At 33.5% G+C, this 21118-nt stretch overlaps 1 protein-coding gene across 5 annotated transcripts in view; it reads right to left on the bottom strand.

The window, feature by feature from the left end:
* Window positions 1-21118, bottom strand: part of Mkln1 (muskelin 1) — a 329639-nt gene that overhangs the window by 23589 nt on the left and 284932 nt on the right. For all 5 annotated transcript variants that reach the window (XM_048786923.1, XM_048786922.1, XM_048786921.1 and 2 more), the window contains 2 exons: window positions 4455-4602; window positions 1268-1382 (listed from right to left, as the gene is read on the bottom strand). In XM_048786923.1, the coding sequence (XP_048642880.1) occupies window positions 1268-1382; window positions 4455-4602 (263 nt within the window). The remainder of the gene's footprint in view (window positions 1-1267; window positions 1383-4454; window positions 4603-21118) is intronic.

Below are 21118 nucleotides of genomic sequence, written 5' to 3' on the forward strand. Positions count from 1 at the left end.
CAATCATGAAATTCATTTGGAAAAATAAAAAACCCAGAATAGCCAAAGCAATCCTTAGCCCAGTAAAGCAGAAGGCATCACAATACCAGACCTGCAAGACATTGCTTTTAAGGCATTCTACTCTGCTCCAATCTATTGCTGAGGAACTGTCCCAGGTACCTACAGGGAGCTATAAAGTTGTTAATTAATGTGTCCAGGGCTGCTCCATTCTGCCCTTCCCCTTTCAGCCCACCTGTTTCCCACCTTTTGGCCATCCCACTGAGCATATCCTGGGCTAGTCACAGGTATGCAGGAAGGAAAAAGGTAAGGGGAAGAAAGACATAAAGAGGTAGAACGCATTGCTTCTTGGTATACCAGGATACCAGCTATGGCCCCCTTCTTCCTCCAGGGAGAAGTCTATATTACCCCTTTTAAAGTAAACCCTGCTTTATATGCTTGCCTCGACATGATTCTCTACTGTTCAAACTTCAACATGTGAGGGAGCAGAACTCATCACCGATAACTGGCAGTATCAGTATTATACCACAGATATTATTTCTGTTCCACATGTGAAATTCATTTAACCTTCTAAATTGGAAGACTCTAAGAGACTTTTATTCATCTCATGTATCTTTCACCTAGGGGTCTCAAACTATATAGCCCAGACTTTTAATCACCTATAGCTTTAACAGAAAGAACAGGGCTCTGTCAGTAAATTTCCATATAATCTGTGTCTAATCACTAAACTACCTGCTTAATTAAAGGCAGAAATAGTTAAAGAAACCACTTTAAATACTTAGTTACATTCAAACTTCAGAATGCACGATGATTTTCAAAAGGATGGTGGAAGAGAGGTCATTCATACAGAAAAATTTAGATAAAATGGCGTCTTTACACAATGGAAAGTCTCTAAAACCAGGAAGTTACAAATCTATCTCCTCCTTTTCGTATCATTGGCAAAGGTACCCAAATACTCAAAACTGTACTTTGTGTGTGTGTGTGGAGCTAAGGATTAGACGCAGGACTTTATATATGCTATACAAGTGTAGAAGCAGCCAATAACAGTTTTCAAAAGAGAAGTGCCAAGAATTATAGCCCATGAAAAAAATAATTATTCTCTTAAAGAATTTTAGAGAGAACTGATACTGAATATCTAATACACATACTACTATTTGCTATAGATCATAACTTTTTATTCAAATCCACTTAAAAAATCAGAAAGAGATATATTTGGAGTTTTTTTCAGATTAGGCCACAAAATATTTACAGGTCAAAGTAGTGAACACACCTTGTGTAACTCATCATAAACAAGCTGGTGGGCAAATCTTGGACATGGTTCTTCTTCCTGCAGACTTTTACTTGGATTGTCTTTTGCAGCTTGATCATTCTTATAGACGCAAGACCTGCAAGACATTGCTTTTAAGGCATTCTACTCTGGAAAATTTGCAGCAATGTTAATACAAATATAGCAAGCAAATTAATTGCCAATTACCAACAAAAAAATCCAATTATATATTTGTTCTCATCAAAGCTTAAAGTTCTGATAACTCTCATAAAACAATATGCATTTGTTAGAACTGAGTTCTGAAATTCTTTTAATGGCCATCAAATAGCTCACTCTAAAATAACCTATCTCATGCTGTGAAACACAAACAGTACATATAAAGGCTCAAACTGAAAGTTGAAAAGGAGGCAATCCTGTTTATTATTCACAATAAAAAGACTCACAGTACACTGCTTTCATTCTGATTATAAATAAACATCCTATTTAGAAAACAATAAATCTCTTAGTTTCTGAGTACTACTATCCATTACCAAATGGAGGAAGTTCTTTGAAGTGTTCCTGTTCTGTAGAATATTCATTTCTGGTGCCACCACAGAATGTGACAGCTGGATCCTCTGGGTCAATATTTCCCAAACAAACTGTGCAGAACCAGTTTTGTGAGATGCTCTGTGACAAAGGGTCCTCTCTGGAAATGCTAAGTAATAATGTCCTCAATCTACTCTAGTCAAACTTTTACAGTTTATAAAAACTAAGACCTGGGGACATTTTAAAAAGCATTGTTCTCTCAGTGATGAATCTACTGAAAGAGAAATTAGAAAAACTACCCCATATTTGATAGCCTCGAAAAAAAAAAAAAAAAAAACCTTGGGAATCAATCTAACAAAAAAGGTGAAAAACCTCTACAATGAAAATTACAGAACACTAAAGAAAGAAATTGAAGAAGACCTTAGAAGATGGAAAGACCTCCCATGCTCCTAGATAGGCAGAATTAATATTGTCAAAATCGCCATACTACCAAAAGCGTTATACAGATTTAATGCAATTTATATTAAAATCCCAACAACACTCTTCATAGAAATAGAAAAAGCAGACTGGAGTTGTGGCTCAGTGGTAGAGCACTTGCCTAGAACATGTGAGGCACTGGGTTCAATCCTTAGCACAACATAAATAAACAAACAAATAAATAAATAATGGTTTTGTGTCATGTACAACTAAAAAAAAGAAAAAAGAAAGAAAGAAAAAGCAATCATGAAATTCATTTGGAAAAATTAAAAACCCAGAATAGCCAAAGCAATCCTTAGCAAGAAGAGTAAAGCAGAAGGCATCAAAATACCAGACCTTAAACTATATTTCAGAGCCATAGTAACAAAAATGGCATGGTATTTGCACCAAAACAGACACATAAACCAATGGTACAATATAGAAGACACAGAGACAAATCCACATAAATATAGCTGTCTCATACTAGACAAAGTCGCCAAAAACTTTCACTGGGAAAAAGATAGCATATTCAACAAATGGTACTGGGAAATCCACAAAATGGATGTAACAAAATAAAATTAAACCCCTATCTCTCATCCTGCACAAAACTCAAAGTGGATCAAAGACTTAGGCACTAGAATAGAGATCCTGTGCCTAATAGAAAAAAAAGTAGGCCCAAATCTTCACCACATCGGCCTAGGATTTGACTTCCTTAACAAGACTCTTAAAGCACAAGAAGTAAAATCAAGAATCAATAAATGGGACGGGGGCTGAGGTTGTGGCTTAGTGCTAGAACACTTGCCTAGCATGTATAAGGCACTGAGTTTGATCCTCAGCACCACATAAAAATAAATAAATAAAATAAAGGCACTGTGTCCATCTACAACTAAAAAATACATATTTAAAAAATAAAAAATAAATGGGATGGGTTCAAACTAAAAAGCTTCTTCTCAGCAAAGGAAACAATAACGTGAAGAGAGAGCCTACAGCATGGGAGAAAATCTTTACCACATACACCTCTGATAGAGCATAAATCTCTAGGATATATAAAGAACTCAAAAAAGTTAATGCCAAAAAAACTCCCCAAATAACCCAATCAATAAATCGGCTAAGGAACTTTACAGATACTTCACAGAAGAAGAAATACAATAAAATAACACATTTGTGAAAAAATGTTCAACATCTCTAGCAATTAGAGAAATGCAAATCAAAACTACTCTAAGATTTCATCTCACTCCAGTCAGAATGGCAATCATCAAGAATACAAGCAACAATAATGTTGGCAAGGATGTGGGGGAAAAGGTTCACTCATACATTGCTGGTGGGACTGCAAATTGGTGTGACCATTATGGAAAATGATATGGAGATTCCTCAGACCCAGCTATCCAACTCCTCGGTTTATACCCCAAAGACTTAAAATCAGCATACTACAGTGATGTAGCCACATCAATGTTTATAGCAGCTTAACTCACAATAGCTAAACTATGGAACCAACCTAGGAGTCCTTCAACAGATGAATGGATAAAGAAAATGTGGTATATATACACAATGTAATATTACTCAGCCTTAAAGAAGAATGAAATTATGGCATTTGCTGGTAAATGGATAGAGCTGAAGAATATCATGCTAAGCAAAATAAGCCAATCCCCCCCAAACCAAAGGCTAAATGCTTTCTCTGATATGTGGATGCTAATTCACAATAAGGTGTTGGGGGAGCTAGGAAAGAATAGGTTTACTATGGATTAGGTAGGGGGAGCGAAGGGAGGGGAGGGGGCCTGGGGCTAGGAAGAACAGTAAAATGAATTAGATATTATTACCCTATGTATATATATGACTACACAGCCAATGTGATTCCACATCATGTACAACCAGAAGAATGAAAAATTATACACCATTTACATATAATGTGTCAACTAAAAAAAAAAAAGCATTGTTCTCAAGTTCATACATCTATTTTGTAGCAGACTAAATATAATTCTCCTGACTCCCTGACCAGGAACTATCTACTAACTGCACAACACAGAATTCCATTCACTCAACACTCCTGTATACACACAGATTTTTATCTATGATACCGACATTATAAAAACACCGATTTTTAAAAAATATGGATATTTAAATTAACACAAACCTCTTATTTCTCTCATCTTTTGAATAAACCTCACATAAATATAACATTGGGACTACAGCACAGTTAAGGGTTGCTTACCAACTATTCCTCACAATGTCATAGATCCAGAATGAATTTCTGACATTCTCTTCCCTTTTTTCCTTGTCTTTGCTGAGTCCAGATAAGACATGTATTTCATTCAGTTCTGGATCAATAGTTGCTCTCTGTGTGAATCCTGTCATCGGAACTATAAATTGGGGAAAAAAAAATAAGATGACAATATTCATGTTACATAGATTAGTACTAACTCTTTAAAATATTATACATCTTTATCCTGTTCTATGTATCTGCAGTACTTATCTTCTAACAAATGGCATAATCTGGTTTTTTAATATATATATTTTTTAGTTGTCAATGAATCTTTATTTATTATATGTGGTGCTGAGAATCAAACCCAATGCCTCACACATGCTAGGCAAAGCCCTCCTACCACTGAGCTCCAACCCCATAATCCATTTCACTAAACAGCAGAAGATGGCTTATTGCCTTTTCCCTGTCTAGATGTAACCTCCACAAGGGCAGAGGTTGTTAGTTCACTATTTTGTTCCTAGAGCCTAGAATAGTGCCTGACATACAATATTTACTCAACTGTTTCTTTTTTAATTAATTAATTAATTAATTAATTCTAATTAGGTATATATGACAGCAGAATGCATTTTGATTCATTGTACACAATCGCAGCACAACTTTCATTTCTCTGGTTATATACGATGTAGCGTTGTACCATACATGCAGTTATACATGTACCTAGGGTAATGATGTCCATCCCATTCCACCATCTTTCCTACTCCTATTCTCCCTCACCTTTGCCCAATCAAAGTTCTTCCATTTTTCCCATGCGCATCCCCCCCATTATAGGTCAGCATCCACTTATCAGAGAGAACATTCAGGCCCTGTTTTTTGGGGATTGGCTTACTTCGTTAAGCATGATACTCTCCAACTCCATCCATTTACCTGCAAACACTATAATTTTATTCTCTTTTAATGCTGAGTAATATTCCATTGTGTATACCATGGTTTCTTTAGTCATTCATTTATTGAAGGGCATCTAGGTTGCTTCCACACTTTAGCTATTGTGAATTGAGCTGCTATAAACATTGATGTGGCTGCATAACTATAGAATGTTGATGTAGTCCTTTGGGTATACATTGAGGAGTGGGTCAAATGGTGGTTCCATTTCAAGTTTTCAAAGGAATCTCCATACTGCTTTCCAGACTGGTTGCACCAATTTGTAGTCCCACCAGCAATGTATGAGTGTGCCTTTATCCCCACATCCTCGCCCACACTTATTGTTGTTTGTAATTTTTAAAAATATTTTTTAGTTGTAGTTGGACACAATACCTTTATTTTATTTATCTGTTATGTTGGTGCATCTATTATGTGGTGCTTAGGATCAAACCCAGCACCTTGTGTGATAGGCAAGCACTCCATTGCTGAGCCACAACCCTAACCCCTGTTGTTTGTATTCTTGATAACTGCCATTATGACTAGAGATGGAATCTCAGGGTAGTTTCAATTTGCAGTTCTCTAATTACTATAGATGTTGAACATTTTTTAAAACTTTTTCTTGAAAGAATAAATGAATGTCCACTATCAGAATGGAGCTAGAAGGAGAGAGAGGTATACAACGTAATCTTTTTAATCTGAGGTAGAAAAGATAATGCTTTAATTAACTTATTACTGGGTCAGTTTCATTTAAAAGTAGAGATAAAATATTCAGTTTTTGACCTGGAAACAAAAAAAAACTTAGACCAAAAATGAGATATGTTTGTTTAATAAGATCAGGATCATTCAAATATCTGTTCATGACATATAATAATTTCTACAAAAAATTAAAAAATCTGAGGTATATTATGTCATTTTGTTTTCCTGAGTATCTTTTACTCCCCAGGTAGAATTTTTTTCTAAGGAATTCATTAAGTAAGTTATGATCATTCTGCATTATCAAGTAATTTATAATACACTGATATAGCAAATGCAATTTTTTCTTATTATTTGGACACATTAGTTGTAAAGTAATTATATATATAGTTTATATATTTCATGGTCTCAGCAATTTGACAACATAATTGCTATGATATAAAATAATGTCACTGCTTCAACACTACATTTCTTTTAACCATGAACAATTATCAAATCCTCAAAAAGCTTAACAAACATCAGATTGAAGAAAAATACTTATATCAATCTAGAATATGATGGCAGGAGATGCTAGCTATACTGATCTTGATTTCTTTTTTTTTTTTTTTTCCTTTTCTGGTATAGGGAATTGAATCCATTGTGTTCAATTGAATTAATACATCCCCAGTCCTTTTTTATTTTGAGACAGGCATCTGGCTAAATTGCTGAGGATCTTGCTAAATTGCTGAGGCTAGCATCAAGCTTGTAATCCTCGTGCTTCAACCATCCCAGTTGCTGGGATTACAGGTGTGTGCCACCAAGCCTGGACTGATTCTTAGTCTAATTTTGTACAGCCAAATACTGATTTCTTCTGAGTTTATTTAAATTCATGTGTCCTTTTACATTCCTATTCAATAAATTTGGGACATTTCAAAGACTATCCAAATGTAATCCACAGTCTATATATTACAAAATTATAAGCACATATAAAATATAATGCATAATTTGTATGCATCTATGCACAATATTTATATTTATTTTTATAGTCACTGATCTAATCTTAATAACAACTCTCACACCATACTTTTAGTGGTTAAGTCTGGTATTCTGTTAATAAAGTTTGGTAAATTTTCAAGGGATGTGCTGAGGTTCTAACCACTGCTCCTCAGATAATCCTGAAGAAAGATAAAACAGTGAAGAAATGGGACCTCTTTTCTAAGTGGTGAAAGTAGAAGATATAAATACCTAAATGTATTCTACTTAAATTTATCTTGTCTTTATAGTGAGTATATGAATTAAGAATTCTCAAACACACCTTGGCAAACTATGGCTTGATTTGGCCTGCTCAGTCATATCAGGCCATGTCCATTCATTTATATGTTATCTATGGCTGTTCTCACCCCAAAATAGAAAGGTTACTGCAAAGTACAGCAGGCAAAAGTAAAAATAATCACATCTAGCTCTTTTTTTTTTTAAATACATTTTTTTAGTTGTAGATGGACACAATACCTTTATTTATTTATTTGTATGTGGTGCTAAGGATCAAATTCATGTGAGGCACGTGCTCTACTTCAGAGTCACAACTCCAGCTCACATCTAAGCTCTTTATATGAAAAGTTTGTTGACCTCTGTTCCACAATAAAACAGAATCATTAAGGAAGCATAATCTTAAATGAGCCCATGCAACAAATTATTTACTTTAGAATCCCTATATAAGGACCCACTGAAGGAACAGAAATTTGGAAGAGGAATGGAAATTAATGGAGAAAGAAAGAAAATCCAAATTCTATATAATGGTACAGTGGGGAGGATGCCATCAAAGAGAATGGATTAAAGAAACAATGGACTGAAAGGTGCATGTACGAGCATAGAAAGTATAAAATCAAATTTTATACATTTCATTTTATATTATATCAAATTCTGCTTAGAAGAATATTGGTGGCAGAAGAGAAAATGAAAGGATTGCCTTGTATAAACAGAAGCAGTGAGTAGGTTTATAATACCCAGAGAGGTAAGACTACAATGTTTATAAAGCTGTACTATTAGGTATTATTAAAAATTGTCTTTTGGGGGGCTGGGATTGTGGCTCAGTGGTAGAGCGCTCGCCTAGCATGCATGAAGCACTGGGTTCAATCCTCAGCACCACATAAATGTAAAATAAAGATATTCTGTCCACCTAAAACTAAAAAAAAAAAAAAAAAAAAAAAAAANGCACGGTTGTATATACCTGTAATCCAGTGGCATAGGAGGATCCCAAGTTCAAAGTCTCTAAACAAAAAAATAAAATATAAATTTTAAAAAGGGCTGGGGATGTGACTCAGTGATTAAGCACCCCTGGATTTAATAGGTGGTGGCAAAAAACAAACAAAACCACAATAACAACAGTTATTAAAAAACAATATGTTGATAATCATGTGGAAAGATTGGAACCTTTATAAAATGGTAAAATGGTGTGGGCATGAGGAGATGGAAAGTGACTATTAATTAGGTTACAGTTTTCTTTTTGGAAGTCATGAAAATGTTCTAAAATTGGAAATGATTTCACATCATTTCACAATGATGTGATTATACAAAAAAATATCAGTGTCCATATTAAATGAGTAAATTGTATGGTATGTGAATTATATCTGTTTTTTTAAAGCCATAAAAAGCTTGAGTAGGTAATAGCTTTGAGTATAAAACTTGTAGGCAAAATCAACAATATGAAGTATAAGCATCATATTGGATATCAAAGATGAAAGAAATGGGACATAAAGAGTTTTTACCCAAAGCACATTACAAACTATTCATGTCCCATTTCTTTCATCTTTGATATCCAATATGATGCTTATACTTCATATTGTTGATTTTGCCTACAAGTTTTATACTCAAAGCTATTACCTACTCAAGCTTTTTATGGCTTTAAAAAAACAGATATAATTCACATACCATACAATTTACTCATTTAATATGGACACTGATATTTTTTTGTATAATCACATCATTGTGAAATGATGTGAAATCATTTCCAATTTTAGAACATTTTCATGACTTCCAAAAAGAAAACTGTAACCTAATTAATAGTCACTTTCCATCTCCTCATGCCCACACCATTTTACCATTTTATAAAGGTTCCAATCTTTCCACATGATTATCAACATATTGTTTTTTAATAACTGTTGTTATTGTGGTTTTGTTTGTTTTTTGCCACCACCTATTAAATCCAGGGGTGCTTAATCACTGAGTCACATCCCCAGCCCTTTTTAAAATTTATATTTTATTTTTTTGTTTAGAGACTTTGAACTTGGGATCCTCCTATGCCACTGGATTACAGGTATATACAACCGTGCCTGGCTATTGTTTGTCTTTCATAATATAATTATCTTAGTGTGTGTGAAGTAGCATTTTTATCATGGTTTTGATCTGTACTTCCTAATGATTAAGCAGGCTTAGCATCTCTTCCTGTGTCTATTTGTCTTTTTTTTTTTCTTTAGTACTGAGCTATAAGTTCTTTACATATAATGGATCTAAGTCCCTTATGATTTACAAAATTTTTCTCTCATTCCTTAGGTTGTATTTGCATTTTCTTATTTGTCTGTCTCTCTTTCTTTTATGGTACTGGGGATTGAACCCAGTGACACTTTGACACTGAACTCTTTTTACTTTTTATTATCCAACAGGCTCTCAATAAGGTGCTTAGGGCCTCACTAAGTTGCTGAGGCTGGCTTCGAACTTGGTACTCTCATGCCTCAGCCTCCCTAGTCACTGAGATGACAGGTGTGCACTATGGCATCTGGCTGTCATAATGGTATTCTTTGAAGCACAAAGATTTTAAATTTTGATGAAGTCCAGTTTATTCATTTTTTGTTCCTTGTGTTCTATTACTGATTTTGTGCCAGCTAGAGTTAGAGTGGTGTAGTAAGACACAGCTAATCAATACACTAAGTACTAAAACAAAAACATTGTTCTTCAAAGTTAATAATGTCAGGGGCCAGGGATATAGCTCAGTTAATAGAGTGCTTGCCTTGCATGCACAAGGCCCTGGGTTCGATCCCCAGCTCCAAAGACAAAAATAAACAAAGTTAATAATGTCAAATAATAGTCAGACAATATCTATGATAATAAACCACTGAATTCATATTGGCTTCACTGTCTCAAAATGATTTCAAATCAGTAAATCTTTAATCTTTCCAAATGTTAATACAATTCTTTAGGGAATGGAAGAAATGGTTAATTTTTTTAAAATGTTATTTTTGACAATGTATCAAACTTCTTAAAATATGTTTGCAATGTTATCCCTATTTATAAATCATTTCCAAGGTACAAACACTGGTTTGGAGTTACTTTTGCTTATAACACAAAAAATAGATCTGTGTGCTCAATGGGTTTTTGAAGGCCAACCTTAGGAACTTAAATACCAATTAGTATGAGAAGCAAAGGGAATGGAAGCAGGAAATCTTGTTTTAGTCTAAACTTCTCAACTAATTATGCAATTTCATACTAGAAAATTTTGGTGTCTATTTTCTCATCTAAAATTCAAAGTTAATCTAGATAGTTTATCGGGACTTTTGAAGGTGGCAATTTCTGTTGTGATAAGACTCAGAGTATTAGGATAAAAGCTCCTAGCAATAAATAGTAGCCATGGATAAGTAAGGCCAGAGAATTTAGGAGGCTGTTGCAATTGCAATAGAGTAGACTCAAAGCAGGTAGGATGGAAGTATTTGTAAAGAAACAATTCCCACCAAATAGATATCATTCAGTATAAGAATAGCAGATGTGATATCTAAGTACAAAAAGTCTCTGGATGGGGATTAAGAGACCAAGATTGGAGCAGAAATTTGTGAAAAACAAGACTAAACATTTTTCACCAAATATTTTATAGGTATCAAAACATTTTTCTTGGGCAAGAGATATGGCTCAGTGGTAGAATGCTTGCCTAGCATTCAGAAGGCCCTGGGTTCGATCCCTAGCACTGCAATAAACAAACAAACAAATAAACAAAATTTCTCTAAGAATACGCAAAGGCAAAATCTCTTTAAGGTACAAAATTTCTATTAACCCTTAAATTTGCAATCCCTTTCAAATATAAGAAAATGTTTACATATAAAATGTTTCCAGGTGAATAGAACAAAAATTAAAGAACATACAATAAATTATAAATAATTGTTATGCGGGAGGGAGTGGTCTTTGGGTACTTTAAAAAATTTTTTTTTGTAGGTGTAGATGGAGATAATTCCTTTATTTTATCTGTTTATTTTTATGTGGTGCTAAGGATTGAACCCAGTGCCACACACATGCTAGGCAAGCGCTCTGCCATTGAGCTACAGCCCTCGCCCTACTTTTAGTTTCTATAAGTACTATTTTTTCCAATATATAATCCTCTTATAATTGTAAGGGAAAAAAAAAAAAGTCCAAACCAAACTACAGATAAAAAAAAATCTATATGGGTAGTAAGTACTGAGGACTTTTTATAGTGAGTGAAAAATTCTCACATATCCTCCCAAATTTTTCATGAAGAATATTTTATATTAATATCTAAAATGTTGCTATTTAGATGAGACAGTTTAACTGGCACCAAAATACACAGACACATATATATATATAAATTTCAAAGTAATTTTGCTGACATTAGAGTTAATAAAACTAAAACTAGGCAATATGCTTTAAAGATTAAAGAGTTTTAATTTCTTTTATTTAAAAAATGAAAATTTGGGCTGGGTTGTAGCTCAGTGGTAGAGCACTTGCATAGCCATGTGTGAGACACTGGGTTCGAGTCTCAGCACCACATATAAATAAATAAAATAAAGGTCCATAGACAACTAAAAAAAAAGTATATTAAATTGAAATATCGACAATCTTAAAATATGGCAGTTGAGTTCATACTGACAAGAGAAACCTGTCAAGAAAAAGGCCAATGCACCACAGATAAAACATGGAAAATTTTCATCAAATACAAAAAAAAAAAAAAAAAAAAACCAGATATACAATATGAGGCAACTCCTTTCGAAAGTTTCTAATACATCACATCTCTCCCTTTTCCATTACTTTGAATTTTGGCCCTAGTGTTTTTGAAGCAACAATAAATTTTGATCAGCATTTATCACAGACTTCTAACATTCCTATTTATTTTTCATGGAGTCCTTCTTCCAAATGAGTTTCCAACATGATTCATTGACATGGCATACTTTCTGAGGCAAATATACATGAGAATATTTTCATTCTCTCTCACATCTGAAAGTTAAAAGGTTTTAAATTTCTTGGTTTAAAGTTGTTTTTGTGGGGTAGTTTTTTTTTTAATATTTATTTTTTAGTTGTAGTTGAACACAATACCTTTATTTTATTTATTGTAATGGGTGCTGAGGATTGAACCCAAGGCCTCACATGTGCTAAGCGAGCACTCTACCACTGAACCACAACCCCAGCCCCACCCCTGGGTAGTTCTTAACTTTACTGTTTTCTTCTATTTAGTACTGCTGTTAAACACTCTTGATATATTCCTACCTTATTATTCTAATATACGTTATCTGTCCTTTCAAAAATCTTTCAGAGTTTTCTCTGTGATATTCTTAATATGCTTAAGTTTGCATTTTTCCTTAATTGTCTTATCTGATATGCCATGAACTCTTTCACCAATAGGAAGCCCTTCATCTTTTTTGCATTCTGAAAATTTTACCTCCTCTTTTATTTTTTTCATTTCCTTTGTCTTCTTAAAATTTTTATTTTTCTAACTGAAATTCCTTTTAAGATGTTGGCATGTGTTCAACTATTCTCTATATTTCTTAGTTTGTTTTCTCCTGGCGGCTGGGAATCAAACCCGGGCCTCTAATAAGTGTTCTACCACTGAGCATATTATATCTTGGTCCTTTTTATTTTGAGACAGGATCTCAGTGAGTTGCCCAGGATGGCCTCAAACTTTTGATCCTCCTGACTCGGCCTCCTGATAGCTAGGATTACAGGTATGCACCACCACATGTAGCCTTTCTTTCATACTTTCTCTTTATTTTTCCCTACTTCTTTTTGGAAGTGTATTCATTCTAATTTTTCAAATGATTAATTCATTCACCCTGCTTACATGTATTGTATTCTTTTCTGGGGGAGCGGGGAGGGTACTAGGGACTGAACTCAGAGGCACCCAACCACTGAGCCACATCCCCAGCCCTATTTTGTATTTTTTTTTTAGAGACAGGGCCTCACTGAGTTGATTAGTCCCTTGCTGTTGCTAAGGCTGGCTTTGAACCTGCGATCCTCCTATCTCAGCCTCTCAAGCTGCTGGATTACCGTTGTGTGCCAACACACCTAGCCTATATTATGATTGTAGCATATGTCCCCTTATAGCTTTAAGTATACAGAACTTGTTTTGTTTTTACACAGACTTTTTTGTTTTAATTATGCTATGAATTAATAGGGAATAGGTTCTAGCAGCTTGGGTTCCTTTCCACTGGTCCTCCTGATCATTTCCTCATGCAATTTAATAAGATGTCATGAGTCTTAAGAGTACTTGATATGCTTAATAAACAAATTAATTCTCTTGGCAAAAATCTTGTCTCTATTTGCTTATAAAAATATCGAAAGAATTTTTGCTTTGTTTTTGGTACTAGGGACTGAACCCAGGGGCACTTTACCATTGAGCTAAACCCCCAGCCCTTTTTATTTTTGAGACAAGGTCTTTCTAAGTTATCCAGGCTGGCCTCAAAGTTGTGATCCTGCCGCTTCAATCTCCTGAGTCACTGGGACGACAGGTGTGGGCCACAGTACCCAGTAATGCTGACAGAATGTACACTCAGTTTTGCCATGATAACATTTGTTACCATGTACCCATTCCTTTTTGAACAGTACTCATCCCCTTGAGGTCTACAGTACCAGTTATCATATAGATTGAGATGTATGTGGCCAAAGGAACAACTCCATGTTTTCTATAATGCCTAGAGAACCTGTGTCAGGAACCTGTCCTCTTTCCCTTCGTGTTCCTCATTTTAGCAAACTACTGAAAGATGGAGGTTCTGGTTGAAAGGCAATCACATTTATTTTAAATTCTTGGTTTATCTACTCTAACAACACTGCTTTAGATCATATATATTGTAAATTTATGAATTTCTTTTGAGATAATTGTCTAGTTATGTTGGTCTGTGTGGTAATACTTTTCAGGACATAAGCTATTCCTTCTGATAAGATACATCTCAGAGGACTCAGAAGCTAGGCTTGAACTGGCAACAGTACTAGTGAGTTTAAGGGAAATGAAGGGAAAAGTCATAGGGCAGTGATGCCCAGGCACAAAGAACCAGTTAATCACTTCTGTATTCTATCATGCCCCTATGTAAGGATTTTATACTTTTCAATCTTTGGGGAAAGCAGATGGCAGTCTCCCTGGACTTAAAGGAGGAATAGAAGAAAAAATAAACTATTGAAAGCAGATATCAGTACATATCTGTATCACTTCTGAACTCCAATAGTTTCTGTGAGACCATAATGTTGCTCTTTGCTTCTATAGTGAAAGGACAAGAACTGATGTAAGGTGGGTGAGAGACAGCCTTCAGACTCCTTTAAAATGAGTTTCTGAAATCTAGTTGCCTCTCAATTTTATTTCTGCAGTTTTGATTTTGGGTAATGGAATTAAGAGTCTATGTTAGTCTACTACGTTGACAGAAGTATTTTATAGTAGTCTACGTTGTTTGAATTTTGCTTCACTAATTACGTGTACATTTATAATTACAATAATTGGTTCAATAAAAATGGTATTATCAACAACCAAAAAGACTTAAAGGCCAAAACCCAGAAAGAAGCTGTTATATTAACATGTCACAACTACTAATACAACCTTCAATTTAATAGTTTATAATGGGTGGGGGAGAAGGACAGAAAAAGGACAAATTTACAATGACTTTAAAGACTTCTAAACTCAACTGCCAAAAAGCTTGACTCAATGTCAGGAATCTTAAAAGAGTAGTTAATAAACTGACTCAAAGAAAAATTAATCAAGAAGATGAATAAATGAGATCATATGTTAATATTGAACACATTTTGAAATGACACTTGTATGAAAAAACAAGAGGATGAGAATTATATAACAAACAACTATCACTGCCAATCTGTTATTTTTAGAAATTTTGTAAGAAATCACAATGATAATCCTCCAGTTTTCCTATTTCTTCTCCAGAACCTTCAAAACTTAAAATAGGACAACTAAAAGAGGAAGTCAAACAATATTTTATCTGACAGTCTGAATCATATTTTTTCTCATTTCTTGATTTATCTAATAAGCAAATGAGGATGGTTGTCAGAATTTTTAACTTATAAGGAAATCTTAGAGGGGGGATAAAAATAGCAATATTTTTAAAGTCTTTTCAATTCCAAAAGAAGACACATTACTGCATTAATTCATGCATTACACACTCCTCCTTTAACTTCATGGTCAAAAGCCCATATTTATTATTGACTACTTTAGCATAGGAAAAGAACAAGCTTTGGAACTATCACAGAAATAAGAAACTTAATAAAAAGAGTTCTCTTTTTGTTAGGAATCAAGATAACCTAACATGGATTAATTAGCTCATGTAACAAAATTTTGCATATACCGTCTCAGGACTATTTTGATAGTTCAACCAAAATATGGTCATGGTGCTAGATTAACATCTCTGCAATTATCTTGGATTTCTCCTCCCCTCATTTTTGAAAGTTGTCAGTATCAGCTCTAAACATCATATCCTTTTATGGAACACCTAACAAAGGGATGGAAAGGACTCTTTAGCTCCATTTTCATTAGAAAGGACTTTTTTCTCCAAAGTCCTCCAGCTGAGTTTTCTATGTCTCACTGGCCAGAACTATGTTATATGGGAAAGATGTGAAGAAATAATCTGCAAAAGGGTAATAATGACTGGTTTAAACTAATTATGATTCATTCTCTGGGACTGGGCAACTTGCCATTAAACAAAATTATGATTTGTTTAATAAGAAAGAATCAATGGATAATTGGGTAGGCAAATAATAATGTTGTCACATTCTTATCATCTAAACTTGGGATATTTTAAGTGTTGGCTAGGACCTTATTAAGCTCTAGCAACAATTCCAGTTTCAAATTATTATTATTTTTGCTTAAACCTGGGTTTCCACCACTCATCATTTATTTTTTGTAAAACTGTAACTAGTTTTTGACATTCAACAATATTGTATTTACTGATCTACCTCATTTATATTAAGCTACAAAACATTAATCTCATTCAATGGATCAACCATTAACCAATGGTTAACCACATAAACTGGTGAATAATTAAAAGTTGTTTCCAGACTTTTTCCCCTTGCAAAGAGTACTGCAATAAATATATCTGTATATCTTTATTTACTTATTTACTTACTTCTTCATTCATTCATTTATTTTTTAAATGTAGCTGTAAATTATGTGAGTAGGATGAATTCCTAGGTGAAAAGTGCTTATTTAAAGAGTATATATCTCAATAAAACTCACACAGGTGCATTGAAATAGGTTGGAAATAAAAATCTCAAGCTTATATATTATATTAATATAATTATATTCCTATTATATATTATATAATCACATGTTGTTCTATATTTAAGTTTTTATATGTATTCACATCTGGGATGATGGGGGAAAATGGGTTAAGTGAAAATAATTCAGGCATAGAAAGACAAACATTGTATAATATCACTTATTCATGAAAGCTAAAACCGTTGATCTAGAAGTAGAGTAGAGGAGTTCTCACTCGAGGTTAGGAAGGGTAGAGGGGAGGGAATATAGAAGTTGATAAATTACACTTAGATTAGAGCAATAGTGCTCTGTAGAACAGTAAGGTGACTGTAGTTTACAACAGTTTGTTATACGTTTCAAAATAATTAGAAGAGAGTTCAAAAGTTGCTCACACAAATCAATGATGCATATCTGAGGAACTGGAAATGCTAATTACCCTGATTTGGTCATCATACATTGTATACATATACTGCATTATATGTACCCCATAAACATGTAAAATTTTTTTGTCAATTAAAAAAAAGTATTATAAAATATAAAGAGTATATATCTTTCATATTTTGATAAAAAGTATTTTCAAAAGACTGTACTAATTTACATTTCATCCAGAGTTAAGAGAATGTCCGCTTTCTCATGACCATACCAACATTCATGAACGATCTTTTAATTTTTATTTTAAAAATTATGAAGTTGAGCATCTTTATAGAAGTACATTTCCTCATTATTTGAATTATTTTTTTCTTTGAAGTATTTATTCAAGCCATGTGCCACTGTCTTACTAGAGGATTATCCCTTTTTGACTGATTTATTCTAAGAGTTTTTGTTTACAGCAAGATACTAAGTTTTATCTTAGTTGCTAGTTGGTCATTTATTATTTGATATTTAAGTATTCACATATAATTTTATTGATTTGCAAAATATCAAACAATCTCTTTATGATTTCTGGGTTTTATGGCATGTTTAAAAATATCTACTCCCAATCCTAGATTGTTTTAAAAATCTGTATTACAATTTTGGCCTTGTAACTGGTTTTGTAGCTTTGTGTCATTGGGCAGGTGAGTCAGCATAGTGGTGGTATGAGCATTTCTTAAAACTATTCTAATTCCTAGCTATTAACAGAGTAACTGAATATGCAGAAGTGATCTCATCCCAAAAATATTCCAAAAATGCCAAATTAAATTCGTTTTAAACTAAATTTTGTCTTGGTCCAATCCTTAAAACTGTCTTCATGCCACTAGAAAGTTTCTTAAAAGAAGGGAAGACAGAATGGAAGAAACAATACTCTTAATAGTTTATATAATTAAAATATCTTCCTTTTGAAAATTTCCCACTTTTGAAAAGTCATCACTTTTAACACACAGTCCTATATGGTTGGAAATATATATATTTATATATATATATAAAAAACTTGGCCACACACTTAACTTTACATAAATTTTTATAAAATCATAGTCATCATACAATATGAGGAATGAAAAGCCTACTATCTCCATCTTCATTAACTGGGCTATTACAGTGGTATCAATGGAATTAGAAAAAAGAAAGTTATGAAAAAAATATGATTTATAGAGATAAACATGCTTATCTCTATAAATCCTCCTTCCTTCCCCCCTTCCCTCTCTCCTTTTTTGTTTTCTATGCTTTTGGAGTCAAACGGGGATCCAGATCTTCATTTTTTCTTTTTAAAATGCCAACTCTTAAAGATTTATATCATAATCTACTTTCCCTCTCTGATTAGAAATGCCAACTTTACCATATACTAAATTATCAAACATATCTAGGGATATTTTAATGCTGTTATTCTATTCTGTTAATCTGTAACAAAGTGTAGCTTTATAAATATCTGGTAATGCTAGTACTATTTCATTATCTTTCATTTTCAAAGCTGTCTTTAGTGTTCTTTAATATTTTTAGATGAACTAATTCATTCACATATACTATCAAATAAGTTAAAATTATTATATTAACAATTTAAAATATTTTCATAAGCTTGTAACCAGCAAAGCTATACTAACAGGTAAAAGAAAAAAATAGGGAAAATTACTATTACTAATAGTTTTGAGAGAATCTGTTTTTATCAGAGGTAATAACATACCAAATATGAAAGATACTAAAGTCAGCAAAGATGTAAGGTTACATTGAAAATAAGTATTATCATTCATAGCTCAGCAATATATTAATTATAGCAAATCATTAGGTCAAAGTCTTCTCTATAATGATAACTTGGTCTTAGTTAATTGCTAAAAGTCTAAAAGGGTCAAAAAACATAAAGACTCATTATGTTTTTAAAAACTGTTAATAAGTACATTCCTGGGGCCAAAATTAAAATAAGATTTTGCCTTTAAGATTTTCATGAAAAAATATTTATAGATATATCAGTTCTTGCAGATGTAACTCACACAGCCCTTTAATGTTAGTTTTACAGCCAAACAGCAGAAGGGAATGAAATTAAATTGTCAAGATTCTGGAGCTAGATGAAGTCTTAAGATCAACTGGTCAATCCCCTCATGTTCAGATGAATAATCAGGTTCAGAGAAATTACATAAATTTGCCAAAGTTGCAAAGGGATTATAGGCAGACCCAGATGAATAGAGGCCAAATCTTTTGATTCTCAATTCTCCATTTCTTCAAATACATCCAATCTGCTAAAATGGTTAGAACAAAAAGAGTTAAAAGAATTTAAGAAATTTAAAAAGTAAACATATAACTATTATAGAACAGGGATCAGTTGTAAGAGCACTATATCACCAATGCTTGACTTAATGAAACAAGACCCCTTTGAATTTATAAACAACTCCCTGATAACTACTGTTCTGCATCCCAACTTCCTGATAACTGCTCTTATTTCCTCATGCTGAGAACAGATGTCAAGGAATTTAAATTTGACATGCTCCTGGATTAACACAGCCTAGCTTAAATCTACATGTGTCTAGTTCCTGCCCTTTTGTTCTACTCTTCCCCATCCCTGTAGGATTAGAGATTGAACCTAGAGGTATGGTACCACTAAACTAAAACCCCATCCCTTTCTATTTTTTCTTTTGACCCACGGTCTCACTAAATTGCAGAGACTGACCTAAATTTGCAATCTTCCTACCTCAATCTCCCAAGTAGCTGGGATTACAGGTAGGCACAACTAAGCCTGGTTTCTCCTTTTCTCTTACAAAGGCTTTTGGTATCTCCAAAAATGGAGATTTGAAAAATAAAAAGATCTCCTCTATTTTCCTCAAAGCTGGCTTTGAATAAATCTATTTTTCTCACCAACCTGTCTCCTGAGAGTTTCAGTGGAGTGAGAAGCCGTAAAGCTTTTCCCTCCCTATTACATTAGCATCTGGCAAATGGTGAAAACTCCATATATGTTACCTTGAGTGAATACAGATATGAGAAAGTACTTCTACTATAAAACAGGTTCTATAGCAAATCATAAAACTCTAGTGTTGTGACAGATCATCTTCTAAACATAATTAGTGTTAAATACAGAGCTTACATACAGGGAGTCTGCTAAACTACCCTTGTGTTCACAGTCATATTGCCAAAACTTAGAGATAAACCCAAATTAGATATGCTGAATTTTGATGTAATTATGTATGTGTTAGACACAATGCTAATAAATCTCTTATTTCTAAGTAGCTGCCAAGTCCACTGATTTAAATTATAATTTCCTTCTGAGCGAAGCAGAAAATTGTTATACTCCTAAAAAAAACTGGAGTTGAAGTTTTTTCATAGATGTTAAATCTAAGATAATACATTCAAATCATTATAAAGAGCAATGACTTAAGATTTTTTACAGTATTTGACTATACAAAATCATTAAAAGCAGCAATTAGAGATCTCATTTCTAATTACTGATCTCAATAGTTCAAAGAAATTTCTTCTGTGACATCCAAAAATATAATTTGCAACACACATTGTAAGTATAGTTTTAATCAAATAATCCGCATTAGTGAATCATAAGCACAGTAATTATATGTTAAATCCATCTCAAATTACAGTAATTAATTGTAGTAAACAAGATTTAGAAGAACAGTTAATAAACAATAGACTGGTTAAATAAGCTACATAGCATATACATAATGGGTAAAATTGGTATTTTCTAAGAATATTTAATAATATGGGAATTTAGGGCTGGGGATATACCTCAGTTGGTAGAGTGTTTGCCCTGCATGCACAAGGCCCTGGGTTCAATCCCCAGTACCACACACACACACACACACACACACCCCCAAAAAAAAAAAATAATAATAATAATAGAATTTAAATAGTATACTGCTCCATTTTATTTTTAATTTTTTGAATGCTGGGGGTTGAACTCAGGGGCACTCAGCCACTGAGCCACATTCCCAGCCCTAATTTGTACTTTAGTGACAGGGGCTCACTGAGTTGCTTAGAGCCTCGCTTTTACTGAGGCTGGCTTTGAACTCAAGATCTTCCATCTCAGCCTCCTGAGCTACTGGAATTACAGGCATGCACTACTGCATCCAGCTAATATACTGCTTCATTAAAAAAAAAAAAATTTATATAATTTATTTTTTATAGATGGACACAATATCTTTATTTTTATGTGGTGCTAAAGATCAAACACAGAGCCTCATGCATGCTAGGTGAGTGCTCTACCTCTGAGCCACAA

This window comes from Marmota marmota, unplaced genomic scaffold, assembly GCF_001458135.2.
Source record: "Marmota marmota marmota unplaced genomic scaffold, marMar, whole genome shotgun sequence".
NCBI lineage: Eukaryota > Metazoa > Chordata > Mammalia > Rodentia > Sciuridae > Marmota > Marmota marmota.